This window comes from Lutra lutra, chromosome 7 (assembly GCF_902655055.1).
Source record: "Lutra lutra chromosome 7, mLutLut1.2, whole genome shotgun sequence".
Taxonomy (NCBI): Eukaryota; Metazoa; Chordata; class Mammalia; order Carnivora; family Mustelidae; genus Lutra; species Lutra lutra.
The window spans coordinates 30,563,466-30,583,850 of NC_062284.1; the positions used below are offsets into that span (position 1 = coordinate 30,563,466).

The window sequence follows — 20,385 nt, forward strand, 5'->3', positions numbered from 1 at the left end:
CCCAGAACTTTGGGATCATGATCTGAGCTGAAGGCAAATAGTTAACCAGCTGAGCCACCCAGGTGCCCCATGACTGGTTTATTTTGTTTAGCATTATACATTCTCGCTCCATCCATGTTGTTGCAAATGGCATGATTTCAGTTTTTTTGGTGTGTGTGGCCAAGTAATATTCTGTGTGTGTGTGTGTGTGTGTGTGTGTGTGTGTGTGTGTGTAAACACCATACCTACTCTTTGAGTAAATACCCAGTAGTGCAATTACTGGATCATAGATAGGTTAGTTCTGTTTTTAATTTTTTGATGAACCTCCGTGCTGTTTTCCACAGTGGCTACACCAGTTTGCATTTTCATCGAAAGTTTTACTTTACTTTATTTATCTATTTGTTTATTTATTTAAAGATTTTATTTATTTATTTAACAGAGAGAAAGTGCACAGCAGGAGAAGCAGTAGGCAGAGGGAGAGGGAGAAGCAGGCTTGTCTAACGGGAGGGCCCATGCAGGGCTTGATCCCAGGACCCCAGGATCATGACCTGAGCCGAAGGCAGATGCTTAATGACTTAGCCACCCAGATGCCCCAAAAGTCTTATTTTTTATACTTTACTACTTCAGTTAAGGATGTGACAGAATATGCAGTATTTTTTTTTTTTTTTAAAGATTTATGTGTTAGGGCACCTGGGTCGCTCAGTCAGTTAAGCATCTGCCTTTGGCTCAGGTCATGATGATCCCAGAACTGGGATCAAGCCCTGTCTCAGGCTCCCTGCTCAGTGGGGAGTCTGCTTCTCCCTCTCCTCTGCTCCACCCCGCAGTCATGCGTGCGTGTGCATGCCCCCCCAGATCTTTAAAATAAATAAGAAGATTTATGTATTAGCGTGCATGCACACAGAAAGGGGGGCCAGGCGGGGAGGGATAGAGGGGGAAGGGAAGAATCCCAAGTGGACTCCCCACTGAATGCAGGATCCTATCTCATGACCCTGGGTTCTATCCCACAACCTGAGCCAAAATCAAGAGTCGGATGTCTAATGAACTGAGCCCAGGTGCCCCCAGAATATGTATTATTAAGTTTCAGATTCTGACATAATATTTGCTGAGTTTAATGAAAGGTTTCTCTGTTTCTCAAGATTTGCATGACTCCTTCTCTCTACAGTGGTCTTACATCAGAAACATGGCTACAGATTGGCTGGGCAGTATTGTGTCCATCAACTGTGGAGATAGCTTGGGTGTCTATCAGGGAAGAGTGTCAGCCGTGGATCAGATCAGCCAGACCATTTCTCTCACCCGGCCTTTCCACAATGGAGTGAAGTGCCTCGTGCCAGAAGTCACCTTCAGGTGAGTGTCCTGACTGATTTCTTCAAATCTAGCCTGGTGGTCTGTGGAGCTTGAATCTAGGTCTAGTTGCCGACATTCTCTTGGATAGGGCTGCTTTTGAATAGTGTCTTGTCAGGGGTGAGATTTTGCAGTCTTAACCCTCGTAGTCTAGCTGTTGTTTCAGTATAGACTTTGTGTGGTAATTAGCTTTCAGCTACGAATCAGGGTTTGTGAAACCTTTTTCTTAGCTCTGTCAAGCCCTCAATATTCTTATTTAAATGGGCCAAATTTGGAATAAGCTTTCTATTTTCTTTCCCTTTTGTTATTTGTGTTTTCTAAGGCCTTTACTGATCTCCCCACCCCCACATTAATGTACCTCTCTTTGTAGATTTGTGTCTTAATTTATCTCTAGAAGCACACTGTCACCGATAGCTGATGTCCTTAGTTACAGGAACATGTGTTTTTTAGTGTTTGTCTGCAGATTTCAAGTTCACTTGTCTTCACATCCCTCTTTTCACCAATTTGTCACAAAATCTCCATTCTTAGGTTAAAATGGCAACAAAAACAACAACAAAACAGTCAGGCAAGAACTTCCTTGACTTTCTGAACAATACCTTCACTTAATCTTTTCTCTAGGAGTATCCATTCTTAATGTCTTAGCCCTTCTGAAGACTCAGTAGAAGGCATGCCCTCTGTGTTTAGGGCTACCCTTATCCCATATGCTTTATATACTATCCTTTTCTGTCTCCTTTGACACTGTTCTCTGTCTCTTTTGTGTCTTCATTTTCAACCTTCATACCTCATTTTCCTCTTTGCATTCTAACATTCCCAGCCTTCCCCCACAGGTCACACCCTCCTGCACACCCACATCCACTTACACACATGCACACCCACACACCTGCCACATCTTGGTGTTTGCCATTAGGTGCTGCCCTGTCATTTCCCTTCTCTTTATACCCACAGTTCTTTTCAGAGCAAAACAGTCTGCTTTCATTTCCTTTGTGGCCTCATTCTCTAGTCCTTCCTTAACCCCACATTTATCTTTCTTCTAACTTTATCATCTTGCTGAATGAGCTCTTGCCAAGGTTACAAATGACCAAATAGCCAAATTCAGTGGCAGTGTTTTAATGCTAACCTTAGTCAGATGCTCCCTAAGTGTTGAAGTGCCCTCTTTAATTTCTCTGTCACCCCTTTGGGTTTTCTTTCCATGTATTCCTCTATTCCTTTACATCCCCCTGGCACCAGATTCCTTTTCTTCTCACTTTTTAAGATTGGTTTATTCAGGTTTTATTTTTTATTCTTTTCTTAGTCTGTAATCTCCCTAGACCATTTCATGTGTACTTCTTACACATTAATGAAACTCCAGATCTTTTTTTTTTTTTTTTTTTTGAGAGAGAGAGAGAGAGAGAGAGATCACAAGTAGGCAGAGAGGGGGAAGCAGGCTCCCTGCTGGGCAGAGAGCCCGACTTGGGACTCAGTCCCAGGACCCTGAAATCATGACCTGAGCCGAAGGCGGAGGCTTAACCCACTGAGCCACCCAGGCATCTGGAGACTCCAGGTCTTTAATTAAGACCCATTATCTGAACTCGAGACACTTAGTCTATTGGCCATTTCCAGGTGGATATCCCAGAGAATATCTTACATTTAAGAATTTCAAAGCTGAGCTCATTATATCACCTGTAGGTTTCTTCTTCCAAAGGTCTTCCCTTAATTGGTGGCTAATGACAGCTTTCCAAATTAGAAACTTAGAATCATTGTAAATCCTTCTTTCTCTTTGTTCATCGTATTCAATTAGTCACCAAACCCTATGGATTCCAAATGTCTCTTGGGTTCATCCTCTCCTCTCCCTTTGTACTGTCACTTGTCCTGTTTATCCTCTCTTATTTCTTGCCTGGTCTCCTATTGGGTGCTTTTCCCTCTAGTTTTTCCACCTTTTCTATAGTCACCAGAAAAGTCTAATGTGATTATGATTTAGTCCCTGATTACCTCCACAGCTTTACCTCTTGGTGGTTTTCCACAAGCATCTTTCCCGTTAGTAACAACATGATGTTGGCACTTTCTCAGGTGGGCCACATTTTCTCAGTCTCTGATAGCACCCCCTGCTACACTGCTGGGCCAGCTCTTATATTCCCTCCCTGCTCAGGCTTTGTTTAAATGTTTCATCAGTTTCTGCCAGAGTAGCTTACATATTTTGCTTTTGGGTTCTTTGGCCCCTATACATGCCTCTGTCACAGTATTTAACACTTTTGATTATCTACTTGTTTTTTCCACTGACCAGACTCTTCGTTTTGGGCATGTGTTGGTTTTCGTCTCTATCTAGTTCATTCCTAGCACAGGGAAGACCATATAGTAAGTGCTGTATATATACTTATGGAATGACAAAGTGAGTGAATGAATGAAGAAAACACTATTAGGCATTCTGAAAATCTAAGATGCTGGTGATAGTTTTGTGATTAATAATAGGTCTCTTTAAAGGCCAGTGCTGTCACTTGTCTGTTGTTGCTGAGCCTTATCTTTAAGTATTCTACTACTTTTCCTCACTTTTGCCTCTGATACTTCAATGAAATGGAGCCCTGGATTAAGAGGTACAGATTTCCGGGGCGCCTGGGTGGCTCAGTGGGTTAAGCCGCTGCCTTCGGCTCAGGTCATGATCTCAGTGTCCTGGGATCGAGCCCCACATCGGGCTCTCTGCTCAGCAGGGAACCTGCTTCCTCCTCTCTCTCTGCCTGCCTCTCTGCCTGCTTGTGATCTCTCTCTGTCAAATAAATAAATAAAATCTTTAAAAAAAAAAAAAAAGAGGTACAGATTTCCAGTTACAATTAAGTCATAGGAATGTAAAGTACAGCATATAAAGTAACTTTATATGGTGACAGATGGTCATTAGGCCTACTGTGGTGATTATTTCATGGTATATATAAATATCAGATCACTGTGTTGTATACCTGGAACTAATGCAATATTGTATATTAACTATACTTCAGTTAGGAAAAAAACAAAAAACCACTGGTCTGCAAAAGTGTAGCTGGTTGCTATTGATCCCAGTTTCATAATTTTTATTACTGTTAGACTTTGTGTGTGTGTGTCTGTGTGTGTTTTACACTGCCTGTATTATTTTTTAATGTGGTAAGGTAGCCACAACATAAAATTTACCATTTTAACCACTTTTCAGTGTACAATTCAGTGGCATTAAGGACATTCACATAATGGGCAACTGTCACCACTCTCCATCTCGAGAACTTTTCCATCCTCCCACACTGAAACTTCATACCCTGTAAACTAACTACAGTCCCCCTTCCCCTGGCCCTAATAACCACCTTTTTACTTTCTTTCGCTATGAATTTGACGGTTCTAGATATCTCATATAAGTGGGATCATTTAATCACTGTCCTTTTGTGATGGCTTATTTTACTTAGAAATAGTGTCTTCAAGGTTCATCCATATTGTAGCATGTGTCAAAATTTCCCTCCTTTTAAAGGCTGAGTAAATATTTCACTGTGTGTTTGTACCGTATTTTGTTGAGCCATTCATCTTATGGGGGGACTTGGGTTTGTACCTTTTGGTTATTGTGAAGTATGTTCTTATGAACATTAGTTGTGACACCATTACAGTTTTGAGACTTGGATTCTTTTGTGTATTTCAGGGCAGGTGACATTACGGAATTAAAAATTCTGGAGATACCAGGTCCTGGAGAAAACCAACATTTTGGAGACCTTCATCAGACAGAATTAGGCCAGTCTGGTGTTGGGTACCAAGTGGGTATCAATCAGAATGGCACGGGCAAGCTGGTGAAGAAGCCAGCCTCTTCCAGCAGTGCCCCTCAGAATATCCCTAAGAGGACAGATGTGAAGAGTCAGGATGTTGCCATTTCCCCACAGCAGCAGCAGTGCTCAAAGAGCTATGTGGACCGGCACACGGAGTCCCTGAGTCAGTCCAAAAGTTTCCGCCGTCGGCACAACTCTTGTAAGTTGGATCAAGTTGATGTTTCTTCTTAACCTTGTGTTTCACGGGGCGCCTGGGTGGCTCAGTGGGTTAAGCCTCTGCCTTCGGCCCAGGTCATGATCTCAGGGTGCTGGGATCAAGTCCCACATCGGGCTCTCTGCTCAGCAGGGAGCCTGCTTCCTCCTCTCTCTCTCTCTCTCTCTGCCTGCCTCTCTGCCTACTTGTGATCTCTGTCTGTCAAATAAATAAATAAAATCTTTAAAAAAAAAACAAAAAAAAAACCTTGTGTTTCAGGCCTATAAGCTCTTATCCACTGCTGTTCTTTAAAGAAATTCTTTATTACCCTCATAAAAAAGGATGCTGGCAGAGCTTCACAAAAATATAGCATGATCGACTTCATGCAGGGCTAGTCCCTCAGGATATTAAGGGAAAGAAAATAAATAAATAAATAAAATAATAAATAAATAATCCTTTAAAAAAAAAGGAAGGGATTGGCCTATGCCTCTCTGTGATCAGACAGTTTCTAACAGACTACAGTTTTAAATTTGCTGTATTCCCTGTCCTTACACATCAAGGAGTAAATGTACAGGTGTATTGATTGCCCAGTTTTGTTTGGCACTAACAAATTGTTGAATGCCATTTAATCACTATGGAACCATAGGTAATTCACTAGAATGTGATTTGCTCTTTAGCATATTCAGTTATGTTATATGTAATGTTATAAAAAGTGAAATATAGGGGAACCTGGGTGGGTCAGTGCTTAAGTGTCTGCCTTCGGCTCGGGTCATGATCCTGGGGTCCTGGGATCAAGCCCCGCATCGGGCTATCTGCTTGGCGGAAAGCCTACTTCTCCCTCTCCCACTCCCCCTGCTTGTGTTCCCTTTCTCGCTATGTCTCTCTCTGTCAAATAAATAAATAAAATCTTAAAAAAAAAAAAAAAGTGAAGTATAACATTCACCAAAATCTGTATGGCATCTGTCTTAGGGCCAACATTTTCAAGTTTTGAAGATGCCTTGATTTTGTGAACAAGCTGTTGAAATTTTGGAAATTAAGGGGCGCCTGGGTGGCTCAGTGGGTTAAAGCCTCTGCCTTCGGTTCAGGTCATGATCCCAGGGTACTGGGGATTGAGCCCCACGTCAGGCTCTCTGCTCAGCGAGGAGCCTGCTTTCCTTCCTCTTTCTCTGCCTTCCTCTCTGCCTACTTGTGATCTTTGTGTCAAATAAATAAAAATCTTAAAAAAAATTTTTGGAAATTAAAAAAAATATATTTCTGGACATTTTCCTTCATTGCTTAGGTAACTGTCTGAATCGGGGCACCTAGGTGGCTCAGTCAGTTACGTGTCTGCAGTTGGCCCAGGTCATGATCCTGGGGTCCTAGGATCAAACTCCTCATGGGCTCCCCACCCAGTGGGGAATCTGCCTCTCCCTTTCCCCCTCCCTGCTGCTTTTGCATGTGCTCTCTCGCTCTCTCTCAAATAAATATAATCTTTAAAAAAAAAAAAAACAAACAACTGTCTAAATTGACAATAATTGAAAACCTGAGAGTGAAATTGAATTGTTACTTTGGTATCCTTGGAAAAAACTGTAGAATGCTTGGATAGAAAATCTGTTCTTTCCATTTCAACTTTAACCCTCACTACTTTGCTTTACTCTCCCTTTCTAATTTTTAAAAAACGTTTATTTATTTATTTATTTTAGAGAGTGAGCTTGCACGTGCCTGTGTGTACAGGATGAGAGGAAGGAGGAGCCAGAGGGAGAGGGAGAGAATTTTTTTTTTTTTTTGTAATTTTATTTTTTTCAATGTTCCAAGATTCATTGTTTATGCACCACACCCAGTGCTCCATAATACCCACCACCAGGCTCACCCAACCCCCCAACCCCTTCCCCTACAAAACCCTCAGTTTGTTTCTCAGAGTCCACAGTCTCTTATGGTTTGTCTGAGAGGGAGAGAATCTTTTTTTTTTTTTTTTTTTTTAAGATTTTTATTTATTTATTTGACAGAGAGAGATCACAAGTAGACAGGCAGGCAGAGACAGAGAGAGAGAGGGAAGCAGGCTCCCTGTCAAGCAGAGAGCCCGATGTGGGGCTCGATCCCAGGACCCTGAGATCATGACCTGAGCCGAAGGCAGCGGCTTAACCCACTGAGCCACCCAGGCGCCCCGAGAGAGGGAGAGAATCTTAAGCAGGCTTCATGCCCAGAATTCGGACTCTGAGATCATGACCTGTCCTGAACAGAAACCAAGAGGCGGGTGCTCAACTGACTGAGCCACCTAGGTGCCCCTACTCTCATTTTAAAAAGCTCTTTTTCTTGGGTTGCCCGGGTGGCTCAGTGGGTTAAAGCCTCTGCCTTCGGTTCAGGTCATGATCTCAGGGTCCTGGGATCGAGCCCCGCATCGGGCTCTCTGCTCAGCGGCGAGCCTGCTTCCCCTTCTCTCTCTGCCTATTGTGATCTCTATCTGATAAATAAATAAAATCTTAAAAAAAAAACAAAACTCTTTTTCTTTACCAAAAACATGGACTTGTTTGTTTAAAGTTCAAATAGTCAAGCAGTTTATAGTCTCATGTGCTTGGAGACAACCTTCATTAGCAATTTTTTCCTAAATATTTTTTCCTCCTGTTACTAACATCTTACATTACTAAGGTAGATTTGTTATAATTAATGAACCAATGTTGATATATTATTATTAATTAAAATCAGTATTTCATTCTCATTACCTGTTCTCATTGTAGACTTCTGTCCCGCACACCACCTTACATTTAGTAGTCATTCTCCTCTTGCTTCTGATGGTTTCTCAGACTCTGATTGGTTTTGGTGACCTAGACTATTTTGATGAGTGCTGGTCAGGTATTTTGTAGAATATCCCTTCATTGGTATTTGATGTTTTTCTCATGATTAGATTGGGTTATGTGTTTGGGGGAGGAATACCAAGGTGATAAGTTATTTTCATCACATCGTATTAAGGGCATGTGATATCAGTATGGTTTATGACTTGATGTTGACCTTGATATCTGGGCTGAGGGAATGTGTGTGTCAAATTTCTCCTCTGTAGAGGTTTTCCCACCCCCTTCCATATTGAAAGGACATCTGTGCGTGCAGTCCATACCTAAGGAGTAGAAAGATATGCAGCATATCTGCATAAATTATTCGGAATTCTTCTACATCAGAGATTTGTCTCTTCTCCCCTGTTTACTCAGTTATGTATTTTTTATCAGTAAGGACTCGTAGTTATCTTCTACCTTGGGTTATAATTCATCACTGCTTTATTTTAGTGCTCAAATTGTTTCTGTTTTCGCAACTGGTAGCTGTTTTAGTTAGCTCCTTTGTTCCTTTGACATTCCCCTATTCTTTTGGGGGGGGTGTTCCCTACTACTTCTCTACTTTCTGGCAGTACAAGATGCTCCAGGTTTATCTTCTTTATTTCCTACCCTACCCTAGAATTAACCATGTCTCCAGGGAGCCCTGTTTCTTTTATTGGAGAATGGTATTACAAGCCACTACTATCTGGGTGCTAGATGTGCTCATTGCTACCGAGTGTTGCCTTTTGGCTGACAGAGCAAGGAAATAGGTATCTGTATACATGTATAGACGTGTATCTATTATTATTTTCTATATGACTTTCTGTACTATATTAAGTTAATGTGAGTTCATACGGTTGTGTCCAACTCTAACCCATTACCATGTCGCATCATTCTAGCTGCCTCCTTTTTTAATGTGTAACTTCTCGCTCTAACAATGAGAGACCTGTCTCCTACTATCTGCCATCCATTGGCTTAAATGATTCCATTCTGCATGGATATAGCACTATCAGAGTTAACAACCTGCACCCACACTCCCTTCATTGACTTTTTTTGTACATTTGTAGCAGATTGTTTTGTCCCCTTCTGCCGTCTGTCTTGGGATCCTCCCACCTCCTCAATGGTATTTTAAAAATTTGCATACACTAAGGCTAATTCTTTTTTAAAGATTTTATTTATTTGAGAGGGAAAGTGAGAGAGAAAGAGAGCATCAGCTGGGGGAGGAGGAGAGGGAGAAGCAGACTCTGCACTGAGTAGGGAGCCTGGGGCAGGGATTGTGTTTAAACAGCTGAGACCCAGGTGCCCCATGGGCTTATTCTTTGTGCTCTTAAGTTCTTTGGGTTTTAACAAATACAGTGCCTTGTATCCATCATTACAGTATTGTACAGGATCCCTGTTTCACCATTTCAGTCCTTCCCCATTATCCTCCACGACCTCTCCCCCACCTCAGCAACTGCTGATCCTTTCACCATTTCTCCAGTTTTGCCTTTTCCAGAATATCACATAATTAAAATCATGCAGTATGTAGCTTTTTGAGACAGGCTTCTTTCATTTAATATGTGTTTAAGATTCATTCATGTTTTTTTTTGTGGCTGGATAGCTCATTTCCTTTTATTGCTGAACAATATTCCACTGTATGGATGTGTCCAAGTTTGCCTATCCATTTATCTATCAAAGGGCATCTTAGTTGCTTCCAGCTTTTGGTGATTATGAATAAAACTGATATAAACATTTGTGTGTGGGTTTTGTGTGGACTTAAGTTTTCAGATCAGTTGGGTAAATACCTAGGAGTGTGGTTGCTGGATGTTACGGTAAGAGTGTCTTTCTAATTTTTCCCCCCTTACCAACAATTATACCAGCTCTCTTGAAAGAGTGCAGTTAAGTTCAAAACAAATAATTTATTTGATCTTTACTAAGTCATTGGTAAAAAAGTGGGATCACTCTCAAAAGCATTCCCTGGTAGATGTTTCTTCTGCTTTTGCTGGTTGGTGTTCAAGTGCACATAAATAATGTAAAGAGGTCATGGCACTGAAATGTTATTCTAATTCAGAGAACTTCTTTTGAATCCAGGTTAGTGTGGAAAATGTCTGTGGCCTGGGAATCTGATGATGAGATGTGGCTCAGAATTGGTTTATTTTGGAAGGTAGAGTTGCCTTTATTTGTTCAGTGAACCCTGAGTTCACTTAGTAGACTGGTCTACCAGAGACTTTGCATTTTATGTGGCATTTTAAGGATTCCAAGAAAATAGAATGGTTTCTTCCCACTGTAGTTGTAATGTAGATTATCAGTGTTTTTCTCATCAATGAATGAAGAAATGGAGGTTAAGTATTTTTCTCATTAGAGATATGTAAGTAGAATTTTCTCTCGTGTATGTGCATTGATACTGAGACTAGTAGATTGATAAAGTGTAGGAATATAATAATCTCTCTGGTTTTTAGTGTTCTTTCAAGGTTAATGATGGGTTGTAGAGGATTTGTTGGTTCTGGTTACCTAATCCAACATTGATGAGAGATTTAGCACAAGCAGATTTTAATCTCTTCTTTAGGTTGTGTGTATATGTGGGGTAGTTATGGAGGATAGTTCCTGTGACCTTGGCTATTGAACTGAGCACTGAGTGTATTTGTCATGTAGCTGAATGGAACATGAGTGCTGTGGAGTAGAGGGAAAATCATTTGAGACCAGCTAAGGATACAGGTCTGTGTATAGTGTGTTCAGTGTAACAGGGACCGCACCATCCGAGGTTAGAAAGTTTTTATGGTCCTACTGAGGTCCTACTGTGACTTAACTCCTTGGGTGTGCTTCATCCAACAGGCTTGAAAACCCTGGTGCTGCTGCTGGAGCCCAAGAAGTTGACTGATTACTAAGGCCTGGAATTTGGGGAGTTGAAAATAAGGTCCCAGATGCTCTCAGTCACTTCCTCGTGAAGCCTGTTGAGTCTGACATTAAAACATTTGCAGTTTGACCTTCAGGTGCCCTTTAGCGTGCTAACTGCAGGACAAAGTTCCCCTTCACAATATGTGTGTGACAAAAACCAATAAATAAGTGGCAGTGAGGGTTACACAACAATGGGTTGTTGTTAAGTTATCCTGGCCAAAGGGCTTTTGTGCCAGAGGCTGGCAGCAAAATGGCACAGGAAGGCGGCCAGCCTCTAGTCTTAACACATATTTGGCCCTTGTAATTGAAAGGTAAAGAAATCTGCAAAGCGCTGTTTATCTTTTCCAAGGGAAGTGCTTTTCTCTCTTAGTGGCCAGAGGCCATTTTAAATACAGAGCCAAGACCTTTGGGCTGAGTAACCCAAGTATCGAGACCACTTATTCACCCAGGACTTCCTAATATTTGTATTCACTGTGAGCAAGAGGAAGAATAGGAAGACAACTAAGCATATTGGCCTGCCTTTCGTTTACTTTATTTTGTCTTCTCTTTTTCTTGCTGACCTGTGATGTCAGTATTTCCTCTTGGGGGTTTTTTTTCCACTGTCTGCTTTCCGGACAGTATTTGGAACATAGCTGGTCCTTAGTGTATATTTGTCAAACGAGTGAATGTAAGGTCTGTCTTTAGACAGAGCATGAGGAAAAACACCTGGTACTTTCTAAAGGCACAATCTGGTTTGGTTGGAAGTGGTGTTTGTAGAGCCTTTAGGCTGAGCCAAAAATGGCTTCCCATTTTGCTGCTTTTACCCTGCCTTCTCTTAAATTGATTAATTGCTTATTTTCATCTGTTGTTGTGATAGATCCGGGATAGTTCATGTCACTTCCTAGTGGGCACAGCTGAACTCCTTTCTTCTGAAGCCCCTGCCTTATGCTCCCTCTTGTATTACTGTTGACAACTTCATCTTCCTGCCCTTTTCAGTCACGCACAGTTTTGATAGATCCCTTTCTTTCCCATAGTTAATCTCAAGATGGCTTTTCTTTTGTGACCTCTTTAGACTCCTAACTTTTGTTGTTTTTTTGGGGGTGTTTTTTTGGTGTGTGTGTGTGTTTTGATATGGCTGTTTTTATTCAGAGATTTGTCTATTTATGATGGGTTGGGCATAGAATTGGGTGATGGTCTGAATGACATGGTTCTGCCCTCTGCTGGCTTATGTTGTCCTTGGGGAGTTAGAGTAAGAACACAGATAACTGCAGAACAAAGTAGGTGCAGGCGGTCCAGTGGGGATGATCTTTCAGCTGCAGCGATCAGGGTGGTGTGTTTGGGCTGAGTCTGTAACAATACGAGTGAGAAATAGCGTAAAAACTCAGCAGTAGGGACGGTGTAGATCAATAGGGTCTAACCTATAAAAAAATCATATAAAAAGATATTTGGAGAAATCTTTCATGAAACAGAACTAAGCTCTTAAGCAAGAAAACAAGGTATAAAATTTTGTAAGATGGATGCATATTGGGGCGCCTGGGTGGCTCAGTGGGTTAAAGCCTCTGCCTTCAGCTCAGGTCATGATCTCAGGGTCCTGGGATCGAGCCCCGAGTCGGGCTCTCTGCTCAGCAGGGAGCCTGCTTCCCTCTCTCTCTGCCTGCCTCTCTGTCTACTTGTGATCTCTGTCTGTCAAATAAATAAATAAAATCTTAAAAAAAAAAAGATGGATGCGTATTTTTGACTAAAAGGAAACGTCAAAATGTTAAGTGAGTATCTGGAATTTTCTATATATTTTATGCATTACTGTGAACATTCGTTAACAAAAAGTTATTTTTTTTTAAAATTTTTAAAAGGATTTTATTTATTTATTTGACAGATCACAAGTAGGCAGAGAGGCAGGCAGAGAGGGGGAAGCAGGCTTCCCGCTGAGCAGAGAGCCCGATGTGACGCGGGTCTCATCTCGATCCCGGGACCCTGAGACCATGACCTGAGCCGAAGGCAGAGGCTTAACCCATTGAGCCACCCGGGCGCCCCCAAAAAGTTATTTTTAAAAAAGGAATGCTTGTTTCCTGTTCCTTTTGAATTCCTTTTTAGCCTTGTTCTATACTGAAGAAGGTTTTTGCCTTTACCTTATGTGCTCATTTTCTAGACATGATCGTCTGTTCGTTCTTTTAACTTTGCCTGGGTCTATCAAAGTTTTATGGTTTCCCTACTTGTTTCCACAAATGGCGTGGAATTTGGAATCTGACAGCTCAGAGTTCAAAACCCAACTCAGACATTTATTAACCCTGTCAGTTTGGAGCATCCTTAGTTTCTTCATTTGTAGAATGCTGATTTTAATTGGGTTGTTTGGAAGACAGATTGAGAAAATGTGTCTGTCAAAGCCTAAGATGGTGCCAGGTACATAGGCTCAGCAAGATGACAAGTGGAGTGAGTCCTTAGTGTCTTCCTCTGCTCTTGGCTAGTAAATAGAGACAGTAATAACCATCTTAACTATTTTCTTGCCTTTCTAATACCTTAACGATACTTTAAAGTGTAACAGTGAAGTCATCTTTGGGAAAAAGCTCGTGGTAAATGTTCATGTACAGTGGATTATATCAGGGTGCTCTGATTTAGTAATAGAAACCCTACTTCATGGCTCAGATAACAGAGAAATTATGTCATAGGTGAAGTCCAGAGTTGGGATGTTTCCGGGGATAGTATAATCAGGCCTTCAGTCTTGTTTCTCTGAAGCTCTCCTCTGTGTGTTGGCTTTGTCCTCAAACTGAAACTAGCTGGGTGCAGCAGTTCTGTGTGTCTCATCCAGATTCTTTAGAAGGAGAGAAGACACTGTCTCTTCCAAGGTATCCTCTTTAGCAGGGGTTCTTAACCTCACTGCTCTTGATATTTTGGGCCAGATAACTGTTGTTGTTCTTGTGGGAGACTGTCCTGTGAATTGTCGAATGTTTAGCAGCATCCGTGGACTCTACCTTCTAGATGCTGGGAGCACTCCCCAACCACCACCAGTTGTCATAACCAAAAATGTCTCTAGACATTGTCAGATATCCCATGGGGGTAATATTGCCCCTGATTGAGAATCAGAAGTTCTTTAGGAGTGAGAAAACATTTATCGGAAACTGCTGGGATGCCTGGGTGGCTCAGTCAGTGAAGTATCTGCGTTTGGCTCAGGTCATGATCGCAGGGCCCTGGGATGCAGCACCCCATCGGGCTCCCTGCTCAGTGGGGAATCTGCTTCTCCCTTCCCATTGCTTGTGCGCTTGCTTTGTCTCTGACATAATAAGTAAAATCTTTAAAAAAAAAAAAAAAGACAAAACAAAAAACCTACTGCAAGAGCTACCCTTTGCCCTTCCCCCAATTCTATCTACTTGACCAGTATTCTTCTCGTGCCCATGCTTAAATCAGTTGTTGGCATGAGCACCACATGATTGATTCAGAAACTAATCCATTCCTTCACCTTAGAGGAGGGCATTGTATCTATCTGAACAAAAATGGGTTTTGTTTTGAGGGTAGAGGAGTATGGATGTTGGGTAGACAACAGCAGGGTCTGCTTACAGGGCAAAACCCTAAAATTGCTTATCTGTGGCAAGGGCCTACTGAAAGTACATGGTGGAAAATGTAAGCAGTTTGACTGTTGGGTCTCAGAAGTGATTGGGGGTGACCGTGAGGGGGGGTTGAGTGTAACAGGAGAGGACTGGGGTCACATCATATTGTTCACCATAGACTCTCTGGCACTTAGCACAGTCCTGGTGGACAGCAGATGCTTAATGAACATTTTTTTTAAGATTTTATTTATTTATTTGACAGAGCGATCACAGGCAGAGAGGCAGGCAGAGAGAGGAGGAAGCAGGCTCCCTGCCAAGCAGAGAGCCCGATGCGGGGCTCGATCCCAGGACTCTGAGATCATGACCCGAGCCGAAGGCAGCGGCCTAACCCACTGAGCCACCCAGGCGCCCCTTAATGAACATTTTTGAACAAATATAGAAAAATGCTGATCAGAATTTTCTCCTGAGTGAAATTTGCCCCCCCCAATTAATTAATTAATTAATTAATTAATTAATTTGACAGACTGCGGGAGAGGGAACACAAGCAGGGGGAGTGGGAGAGGGAGAAACAGGCTTCCCGCTGAGCAGGGAGCCCAATGTGGGGCTCAATCCTAGGACCCTGGGATCATGACCTGAGCTGAAGGCAGATGCTTAATGACCTAGCCACCCAGGTGCCCCTCGAAATGTGTTTTGGATTCACTAAGCAGTGGTATGATTATAGGTGCAGTTCGCTGAAATGAAGATACTCATGGAGAACCCCCATTTGTGTCTTTCAGATAAACTATATTCAGCTTCAAACAAATTACGCTTTGGCCTATATAGTGCGTTAAAATAAACATGAAGTGGGGGCATCTGGGTGGCTCAGTTGGTTAAGTATCTGCTTTCGGCTCAGGGTCCTGGGATTAAGCCCCACATCGGGGTCGCTGCTCAGCAGAGAGCCTGCTTCTCTTTCTCCCTCTGCATGCTGTTCTGCCTACTTGTGCTCTTTCTCTCTCTGTCAAATAAATAAAATCTTTAAAAAAAAAATCATGAAATATTTGACTCATAATATTATTTCATTAGGTTTCTTGTACTTCCTCTTTTAAAACTAAACATTCCTGTGACATTGACAACTCTTAAGTGGCTCATCAATTTATTGTTTTCTCTCCTACATACATACTATATGTATATATCAGATACAAGATACAAAAGGACAAATTTAAAAAGACTAGATAAACACGGAGTAAACCTTTACAGTGATACTGGTTTAAATTTGGCTCAATGGTTCAAAATGTTTTGCTTATTAACAAATTAATATTTAGTTAGAACAGTGAATTACTGTGAGTCATTGACTTTTGGGGGGGGTGATGGGAGGTGATGGATAGGTTTATTACTGTGATTGTGGGCATGGTATAATAAGTGTTTGAATTATGTCCAAACTTCTAAAATTGTATACATGAAGTATGTGCAGGTTTTTGTATACTGATTATACTTCGGTAAAGCTGTAAAAATGAAAATCAGTGCTGCACTTCTGAGCAGCTCAAGCCTGGCTGCATCTTTTCTTGGTTCCCAGGGATGAATCCAGAGCCACAGTAGACTCTGACTTTGTGTTTCTTTAGTATCTTCCCCTTTGACTAATTTTGTGTTTTTCTTCGTTTTTGGTTTGTTTATAACTAAGCTGTTCCCCCTCATTGGTAGCAGCGGTGATCAGGGGTTTGCCTTTATGGTTTGATCACTTGACCTCTGTTAGGGGATTAATGTTTCTAGATACCTACTTTGTTGAATTAGAGACTGTTAACAGAGAATTAGGTTAGTCTTTTTTAACCTTTTCTATTTGTCTGTTTGTCTACTTTGAGTTCCAGTCAATTAAGACTTCCATCCACACTGGGAGAAGATGGGCTCTTTAACCTCTAGACTGGTCTGTGTTAACTCTTGGCTCTTATCTAAGACTTTAGAATTGGAGTTGTAAGTGCTATTTCTCTGTATGTATGTCTGTCTGTAATTCAGAAAGTTCTTTACCTTTACAAATTAAAAAGGATTAAATAACAATTTTTTTTTTAAAGATTTTATTTATTTATTTGACAGAGAGAGATCACAAGTAGACGGAGAGGAAGGCAGAGAGAGAGAGAGAGAGGGAAGCAGGCTTCTTGCTGAGCAGAGAGCCTGATGTGGGACTCGATCCCAGGACCCTGAGATCATGACCTGAGCCGAAGGCAGCGGCTTAACCCACTGAGCCACCCAGGCGCCCCTAAATAACAATTTTTGAAGTAATATTTTATTAATGGTTCAGAACTTTTTTCCTCGTTAAACATTAACATTTGGTTAGAAGAGTAATTAGCTCTGAGTCATTAATTTTTTAGATCTTGATATACCACTAAAGAAAATAGTAACCATGCTAGTTATTTCAGACGAAATTTAATAGAATTGGTTAAGTAGGTGTCAGAAGACCAAAGAAGCAAAAGGAGACATTGAGGGAGAGGAAGCCGGGAAGAGGTTGCTGTTGTCAGAACGTGGACATTCAGAGAACGGGCTTCCCAGAGCCACTGGCGGTTCTTCCAGGGAGTTGCAGTGAAGCTTGTTCTGTCTACACCAGCGGAAAAGAAAAACTGGAGACTGGAACCAGCTGGCAGGGCAGTGCTGGTGCAGATAGCAAGCAAACGAGGAGGAAGTCCCTTCTCATTCCTCCTTCCTTTCTCCTTCCATTCTCTTCAGGTAACTACTGCTGGTAGTGGAAGCTAACCGGCAACCAGCTAAGGAAAGAAAATTGTAGTTTTAGAGTTCCAGTTTGGCACTGTGAAGATTGAGTGTAGAGTTGAAAGACAGTAGTTTAGGGACACTTGGGTGGCTCAGTCTGTTAAGTTTCCAATTCTTGATTGGGGCTCAGGTCATGCTCTCAGGATTGAGGACCCCACATTGAGCTCCCTACATTGGGCTCTGCATTCAGCTGAGAGTCTGATTGTCCCTCTCCGCGTTCCTCCCCCAGCCTGTGCTCATGCACTGTCTCTCAAATAAAATCTTAACAAAAGACAGTAGTTTAATGACACACTTACTATTATTATTCTTACTAATTATTATTATTGAAACAGAGGTTCAAAGAACTGATCCTGGGCTCAGTTAATTAAAAAATTTAAAATGTTGATGCCTGAAGAGTCATTAGCTGAAAAAAAGAAACTTATAGTAATCAAAAAGAATACCTCTGAGAGGCATGATGGAGAGCAGGGCGAGCGAACTTCTGTAAAAGGTCAGATGTTAAACACTTCAGGCTTCTCAGGTCATAAGGTCTCTGTCTTAAGTACTTTTTGTTGCTTTTGTAGCACAGAGGTAGCCTTAGACAATATGTAAACAAATGAGTGTGGCTGTTCCAGTAAAACTTACTTACAGAAGCAGGCAGTGGACTGGATTTGGCAGAGTCCGAATAGTTCGTAGACTCCTGATGTACAATATTCACTTACTGTGAGGTTGGTCAGTGATAGGCCATATGCATTCATGTTTGGAATAACCTTAATACTTTTTAATTTGGGAGACCATCTTCTTTAGATCTGAGGAATTTTGTAAGAACTTCATCCTAGCTAAAGAATGCCTGTAAGAGGAATAGGGGAAGTGTTAGATCTGCCATGTGCTTGTTCAGTTGTGATTGCATTATTAGTATTATTTTAATAACATTGTTTCTTTATAGGAATCTTTTTAAGCTGCTTATCTTATTAAGCTCTAGTAGCTACAAATTAATACAGTTGCACAACAGTGTGCATGTACTTACTGCTGCTGGGCTTCCTGTTATGTATATTTTACCATGATGAAAAGGAATTGATGTTACGTCCACTTGTATGGACGTCACTCTTACCTGTAATACCTTGAATACTGGCAGTGATCAGCTGGCATGAAACCTCATAAGGGTGCCAGTTTCTGTCCATACATTAAATTCATAAATCTTAACTTTCCTACTCTTTTTAGTTAAAAACTAAAGAGAAGTCAGTGTCTTTTCCCTGCATCCTGGTGGATCATCTTTTACGCTCCTGGGTTTGCACACACCCACTGGAGAGAGACCACTGGGCTAGAGACTGTTTTCTAATAAGATGCCTTGATTTCGTATTGAGGCAGAACATTCAGCCTATGCACTGGACTTTTTTTCTGGTTGTTCCTCTCCCTCCTATATTGCTGATGGTTTTATCCTGACCTATGTTTTCCTGCCTGTTCTCCCATTCCTAATTCAGTTCTGCTTTCTCATCCACATTTCTATAATACTTGATATAAAGTTATAGTATAATTCTTACCATGTTGTATTTCAGTTATTAGCTGATATAGCTCTCCTCCTTCCTTTTTGAGTAGCATGTCTTGGTTTATCCAGCATATTCCTAGCACCTAGCTGTGGCACACAGCATGCTTTCACTAAATGTTTTTGTCAGATTTTTGGAACTAGAACTTAACCCAGATTTTGACAAGCTTGTCATTGTTTTATAATTCAGGCTGTTTCTGGTGGCTCAGCTACATTTTCCTCTACTTTATAATTTTGGCCAGCCTTAGTTTTTTTCAGAGGTCTAAATCTCATCCTCTAGCTCAGCCCTTTTCTATACCAGTATTTGACATTAGGAAGACTTGGATGCGAGTTCTATTTACATGGTACACATCTTTCTTTTTTACTTTCTTTCTTCCTTTCTTTTCTTCTTCTTCTTCTTTTTTTAAAGATTTTATTTATTTGACAGAGCGTAAGCAGTGGGAACAGCAGGCAGAGGGAGAACCAGACTCCCTGCCTGAGCAGAGAGCCCAATGCGGGACTTGATCCCAGGACCCTGGGATCCTGACCTGAGCCAAAGGCAGATGCTTAACCAGCTAAGCCACCCAGGTGTCCAGTACACATCTTTCAGAATAGTTATTGTAATTAATTTTGTCAATGTTGATGAATTTGTTAAATATTTATTGACTGCTCACTATGTGCTAGGAACTGTGCTGGGGATACAACAGTGAGTGTTTTACATACAAGGAGATTGAAAGGTTGAATGACAGGTGTAAGATAATGTGGTAATGAGAACTGCAGCTAGATCCTAGGTCTCCTGGCTGGTCTTTAGGGCAGAAGGGAGTTGCTGTGAGAAGCTACTGTAGTGTAGTTGGAATGATAGGAGTGTGGGGGTGAAGGGGTTTGCTCGTGATCATTCTAACCTCTAACCTTAATAATTGAGGAGCTCAGTCTTTCAAAAGGAAGCACATTACATTTATTTAAACCATATTGGAGGTTCCATTTGGCCTACCAGTAACCTGGTCTACCCTTTCAGGGTGGTCGTATTGGGTCAGAGCATAAAGTCAGTTCAGGGTTCTCTGGGAATGGATGGTTTGTAGAGTTCTGTGGGGTGGTCTGTCTTGGCTGCCAGAAGACTCGTTAACTGATGTGTGGTGGCCATGTGGAGGGTAGCTGCTTTTGGTGCTGGTGTGCATCTTGGTGTGGTCACGACAGAATCAGGTCAGTGTGGTCCTTGTCATATTTGATGGTTCAGAAATTGCTTACCGACAAGTGTTACGTTCTGAGAAGAGAGATCACATGAACTAAGAGATCTAAAAACAGGTTTATAAATCAAAATACCAACTTACAGTGATAGATGTATGCTTGGCTCAAGATCTGGAATCTCTTTAAACCGGAGATTGTCTCCGGCTGGTGTCTAGGCTGAGATCAAACTAAAAATCAGAAGGTTGCTTGCTTGGTAAGCAGAGAATTAGGAGTCAGTTGAGTATTCTCTTCCTTTGAGCTTCAGGTTATGAGGAGTTGGCCTTATTTTACAGTGAGGGGGTGGGTATTTCTCTGTTCACTGCTGCTGGACAGTCAAGATCAAACCATTCAGACCTGTGGGAAGCTGTTGTACTCTTGCCCTTCCACTTTTTTGTTATTCAGTTGCCAAAAAAGCCTCTGTCATTACTAATTTCCTTATGAAGGATAGAACTGGTAAGATTTCCAGGAGTTGTACTTATTTTATCTTCACTGTTACTTGATT

At 41.5% G+C, this 20,385-nt stretch overlaps 1 protein-coding gene across 1 annotated transcript in view; it reads left to right on the top strand.

Annotated features, from left to right (window-relative positions):
• The window catches only part of EDC3 (enhancer of mRNA decapping 3), a 60,351-nt gene that overhangs the window by 17,273 nt on the left and 22,693 nt on the right, over positions 1–20,385 (top strand). The window contains exons 2-3 of the mRNA XM_047737351.1: positions 1,142–1,323; positions 4,943–5,262. Coding sequence (XP_047593307.1) covers positions 1,160–1,323; positions 4,943–5,262 — 484 coding nt within the window. The 5' untranslated portion in view covers positions 1,142–1,159. The remainder of the gene's footprint in view (positions 1–1,141; positions 1,324–4,942; positions 5,263–20,385) is intronic.